Below are 5571 nucleotides of genomic sequence, written 5' to 3'. Positions count from 1 at the left end.
TATATATATAAAGATGTATGTGTGCAAATTCACACGGTACTAGTCTGTTACTATTGGTGTTTTAAGGTTATATATATAATCTTAATTTGATTGAGCTATATTGCAAGTTTTTATTTACTCCTCGGCTTCTCTTATTTAAGTTTGCTCATTAATTCTATCTAAAATAGCTCCCGTCTGCCTCCAATCCAAAGTCAGTGTTAGAATTTCGTCAAATGACATAAATATTTTTATATAATAACTTTTTATAATTTAAATATATTCATTATATTATGTCAACAATTCTAAATAATTATTCAAACACTAATACTAATTAATTTTAATTACATAAAATAACACTTTGTGTATCACACAATGAAATACAAATTAACCATAAAAATTGAGTTTAATTCTTACATTTTTTTCATCGCATATAAATATACCAAATAAGGTGGCTTTGTTTATGCTACAGAGTGTAAAGTGTTACTCCCGATGTAGTTTATATAATAAAATATCTGAATTGAAAACAGAAAAATACCATGAACCTCGTATTACTTGTTTTTATACAAATATTCATCATGCATAAAACTACACTGAGATATCCGACTTGGTTCGGATAGTTCGTATTCAAGGCATGACAAGCGTCTTAACCAGTTTTTTGATCTAGCTGTTACAAACTCGAACCATTGGAGCCTATTTACACCCCTTAGATTCTTGCGTTGATGCATACTTACATTTTTCTCTAGCATGATTATTCTTTTCAACCACAAATTAAGATCTATTGGTAAGGTGCAAATAAAATAGATGAGTTGTGCCCACCAAAACCAAATGAATTTGACAATGCAACTTTGATGTCCAGTCTTTCTTTCTTTGGTCCCACTAGCACATTCAGATCCTGCATTAAATGTCATCGTCGACAGATCATGCATGTGTCTGAATCAAATCAACTATAACTAGCGAAGGTTCATCCAGTGTCATTGAACATTTTTGAAGTAAGTATGTGAATAAAAGGGTAAACCAACTCTTTGCATATGAATACATACCACACCCTCATCTGGGTTTTCAAGATTGAGATTGGGGTGCACCCAACCGGTTCGAATTGCCTACGACAAGAGACAGTTTTGGTTTAGTAATGGACGATCAACATTCAATCGGCAAACCAAAATTTTTTACCCCCTCAATGAATAAGAACAGAGGTATCAACTTGCTTCCAGTGAAAACATAAGCCATGAATTCGTACGAGAAGGCATGGAATCTGGGCGACGACGAAACTTGTATTTTTCAAAAATTATGCACAAAATCTTGAAATTTTTCTTCATTGACCATACCAACTCATTCCAGCAGGAACACTACAAATAAGCCTCTACTAATGGAATAGGAGGCAAATTAAACAAGCAAGGTACCTGCACAGTAGCAACAGCTTCCACAGCACCAGATGCCCCAAGAAGGTGTCCTATCATAGATTTCGTCGAGTTCATCTTAAGCTGCGCGACAACAAGTTGAATTAGCCACATGTAACAAAATTTTTAGCAAACAACAACATTCAGTATGGCAAAAACAGATTTTTTTTGCGTGTCGGGAACCTCTTTATTCTGCCCAAAACAACGCATTAGTGCTTGATACTCCTTGATATCGCCAGCTGGAGTGGATGTTGCATGTGCATTTACATAATTCACGTCTTCCTTAGATACACCCGAGTTAGCTAGAGCTTTCTCTATGCACAGGGTGATACCAATTCCTGCTCGGGGGTAAATATCATAAATCATTTTCATGAAAGTCAATAACTAAGAAGGGATGCATATTAGAATTAACATGGAACATCAACATAATAGGAAACATCAAATCCAAGCATGACTATAAAAACTGTCTTGTTGCAGAAAACAATGACATTTCCATTCTTGTCGATCTATCTGTTATTCGAAGTTAAAGATGGAAAATGAGACTTTCACCACAACTGGCTTACATGCTCTTCCGAATCACAACGAAAGCATCACAGCCATAAAATCAATTGTGAGTAAATCTATTTTTACACTGTTAAGCATAAATTGTACTATCCAAATTCACGAAAACCATCTTTCTGCGTAATTAAATGCAAAAAAAACTGACCATCGATTCAATCATTCAGTTCAATGTACAAGAGTTGCAAATATCAGTAAAACGGAATGTTCAACTTTTTTTCCTCGACATGTAATGGTTGTATCCTAAATTAAGTCTATCAAAAGTGTCTAGTCCAAATTAATTAATCCAATATCCAGCCTGGATTTTGATCTATCCATGTACTCACTTCGATATTGCAATTCGCTGGTAAATTTGTAGGCTAAAAAAGTTGGAAATATACCATCTGGATGGGTCTCTGTTATGTGATGAGCATCACACGTGAAGCTTCCACCAAGAAACTCGGCATAGATAGTGGCACCTCTGTTCTGCTCATCCACAAAGAATTGAGAACATATAATCAATATTTTGAAATAACAGCCAAACAAGGAATTTCTGGTGCGAAGATGGTAAAAATATGAACTCTGAAACAACTCAAGTTTCAGGGTACCTTGGCATGCTCAAGTTCTTCCAGAAGCAATACACCGGCCCCTTCTCCCATAACAAATCCATCACGACTCTGTCAAATATCAAAATCATGGGTTGGGGGAAGTGATACTTGAGATCGACGGATAAGTAGCTGTGACTAGCATGCTTTTTTAGTCTCTAGCATTTATAAGACTCATCATTTCGTGGTTTCTATGCATTATTATTGTCCTACATTCTGCAAGAGTCGAGACATGAACAGATTACACTATAGTTGATGTATCAAACTACATTTAAAAACTATGGTTTGATGATTGCAATATCAAAGGGTATGTATATCGATTTATAGCAATAACATTCAGAAAAATACAAGAAGATTCATCTTGTGCTTTAGACGACCATAGATAAAATAATAGTAATAATAATCCTACAAGGAAACATTTTCGGTTAAAGAAATGAACAACATGAGAGATAGTTCTCATTTCATCAAATCCCTGCACGAATGTTAGAGACATAAATATAAAGCATTACATGATCCCAGGGGCGTGAGGCTTTAGTAGGTTCAGTGTTCCTTTGTGACAGTGCTTTACAAGCTACAAAACCTCCCAATCCTGCACAAAGTTCATGATTTGATAACTAAATACGCGAGTTTTTGAAACACACACACACACATATATATATATAAAGACAGACAATTACCAATTGGTATAATTATCGAATCCGAGCCACCGCTGAGCATCATGTCCTACAAAATTTCATGCAGAATCATCAGGAAAGACTGTTACGATGGGATGGTTTGATATCTTTAGATTTTTAATATTTGCAGTTCATTCTTCAGTAAATATGCAAAAAACCCAAAATGGATTTAGAATCCGTATTCTGATGCTCAGAAAAATAAAGGCCGGAGACTTACAGCTTCACCTTTGATGATGTGGTTCGCAGCACTTAGTATACAGAAGTTGCTTGTTGCACAAGCAGTGGAAATTGAGTAGTTAGGCCCCATCCATCCCTGTTAAACAGAGCTAATCAAGCTTTGACAGTGTTCAACAAAACAAATTAATGATGTTTCTATTGTCAAAAGAAGGAATTTGCTTAACCAGATCCATTGCGAGCATTGCAGAAGCCATATTTGTAGTCGTAAAAGGCAGGCCATAGGGAGAAATCTTCTTATAGGAGATTCGAAGATCTTCATATGAATCATGAAATACCTGGCCAGATAATAAAACAGCTCAGAGGGAGGTACAAACATATCTAGAAACGGGATGTGCTAGTATAAAATCCCAAGATCAAAACTATATATAGGAAAAGAAGATTCCAGTCCTCCCGTTTTGTAAGCCTAGAGGTTATGTAAAGGAACTTTAACCCATGGTAAATCCTCTCAAATTTAATCTGAAGCACCAAAATAAGACGTTCTCACTTTTTCTTATAGAAGAATGATTGATGAAAGTAAGAGTAATATCTAGCCAACTCTAATGCTTGTGTATATTTGTTCATTAGCTCCTCCACAGCTCTTTCTCTAGTTGATGCAGTCATACCTTCATCCCACCCATAGCCGATCCAACCAGGATGCCGCCTCTTCGTTTATTTAATTTATTCATGGAAGCTTCAGTAATTCCTCCATTAGCCAAAGCCTTCTTACCTGCTTTAATAGTGTAAAGCATGAACTTATCCATTTTTGTAATAAATTTGGGAAGAACGAATCCTTCTGCCGAGAATGACTTGATCTCACCAGCAATCCTCTGCAGTTGAAACCACGCTGATAATCAAACTCACAAACACTAACTACCATTGAACAATGAAGAGAAACCTCAAGAAAAACATACTGTTGGAAACTGGGAACAATCAAAAGACTCTATTTCGCTAATGGCACTGACACCTTCAAGAAGGTTGTCATAGAAGACATCCGGATCATCGCCAAGTTGTGTCTCAACACCCATACCAGTTACAACCACGCGCCTTTGCTTTGTTGGACGTTTTTTCTTCTCTACTACTTCGTCGTATGGATGTACAGCTACATCCATTACTTCTAGAATTCAAAAAGAAACTATGTAAATTGATAATCCACTGAATAATGACCCAATAAGATCATTCTAATATAATGATACACCACTTCCCATAATAAAAATATTAACACACCCCTTGCTCAAAAACAAGTATTATTCATACACAAGAAAGACGGGCAAACACAACTTGTAACCCTTCCACCATTATTGCACTCCTTTCCAATAGACTGATATATGAAACGACACTCCAGTACATACAAACAACAGATAAATTAAGTTTAGTTCGACCGAACCCGATTCGTACAAATTGAAATCCATGGCTAGCACTTCAAAATCGGATCATATTGTAATTAAAAACTATTAAAAAAAAGTAGCATATCAAAAGATTTAATCAACCCATCGTTAGAAACAGTTTACGAACTTCAACTCGATACCAAAATCGAATAAAAAGCAATCACAGTAAAAGCTGATTCAACTACGTGGAGAAGCACGCACAGAAAGGCGCAGAGAAAAATAATATACAAAGAAATCACCAGAATAGGCAGCATGGGGAAGCAGCTTCCTGCCCCTGCGATAACCTAAGAAAGAAGCAGAGAAGTGCGATGCTTCGAAGCGTTCGAAGGGTGTGCAAGAATTCATGAAACTGTAGACGCCGTAGCACCGCAGCGAGCGTCTGAACAGGTCCCTTCTCCTGCAACGCTTGGCCCATTTGCAGAAACAGGAAGAATCAATCGGTGGCGTATATAGCATGGAAATGGAAGAAGAAACTGGCATGCATGCCTCCATAACATACAAACTTGATATATCCGTATCTGCCTACGCCAATGTATATTTTTCCATCTGTGGGATTTATAAACCTTGACTTGAAGTTAATGAATATTTGTTTCCGATCTATTATATCAATAAAATATTAAATTAGTGAAATAAAAAGGTTTAAATGAACTGGCTATACCATATTACAATTTAATTATATTAAAAAAGTCATTCAGTAATTATACAGAATAAAGCATGCCCCTAGCTCGAAACCTCAAATTGCTTCAAATCCTTTTCTCTTCCAAAAAAAAAAAAAAAA

General features: G+C 36.0%; 1 protein-coding gene across 2 annotated transcripts; it reads right to left on the bottom strand.

Moving 5' to 3' along the window:
* Positions 1 to 527: 527 nt before the first annotated feature.
* On the bottom strand, positions 528 to 5347 carry LOC140969875 (3-oxoacyl-[acyl-carrier-protein] synthase II, chloroplastic-like). 2 transcript variants are annotated; one of them, XM_073431389.1, is made up of 13 exons: positions 5033 to 5347; positions 4320 to 4522; positions 4032 to 4235; positions 3594 to 3704; positions 3410 to 3505; positions 3196 to 3241; positions 3028 to 3107; positions 2522 to 2590; positions 2315 to 2399; positions 1560 to 1714; positions 1380 to 1460; positions 1020 to 1079; positions 528 to 871 (listed from the first exon to the last, which is right to left on the bottom strand). In XM_073431389.1, the coding sequence occupies exons 1-13, from the start codon at positions 5283 to 5285 to the stop codon at positions 755 to 757; spliced, it is 1560 nt and encodes a 519-aa protein (XP_073287490.1). In that variant the 5' UTR covers positions 5286 to 5347; the 3' UTR covers positions 528 to 754. The 2 variants fall into 2 exon arrangements, with proteins under 2 accessions (XP_073287490.1, XP_073287491.1); XM_073431390.1 differs by having other exon boundaries at positions 4320 to 4519.
* Between the last annotated feature and the right edge of the window lie 224 nt (positions 5348 to 5571).

Source organism: Primulina huaijiensis, unplaced genomic scaffold, assembly GCF_012295235.1.
Source record: "Primulina huaijiensis isolate GDHJ02 unplaced genomic scaffold, ASM1229523v2 scaffold42927, whole genome shotgun sequence".
In the NCBI taxonomy this organism is placed as follows: domain Eukaryota; kingdom Viridiplantae; phylum Streptophyta; class Magnoliopsida; order Lamiales; family Gesneriaceae; genus Primulina; species Primulina huaijiensis.
The sequence above is the reverse complement of the archived record's forward strand: the minus strand, read 5'-3'. Positions and strand labels throughout refer to the sequence as shown.

What these genes read in the sequence shown, in the direction of transcription:
- LOC140969875 (XM_073431389.1), bottom strand. Translation starts at nt 5,285, where the DNA reads ATGGAGGCATGCATGCCAGTTTCTTCTTCCATTTCCATGCTATATACG. An exon ending in ATTGTTCCCAGTTTCCAACA is followed by an intron (nt 4,236 to 4,319) that starts GTATGTTTTTCT and finishes TTTCAACTGCAG; the next exon opens with AGGATTGCTGGTGAGATCAA. An exon ending in AAGAACTTGAGCATGCCAAG is followed by an intron (nt 2,400 to 2,521) that starts GTACCCTGAAAC and finishes GTGGATGAGCAG; the next exon opens with AACAGAGGTGCCACTATCTA.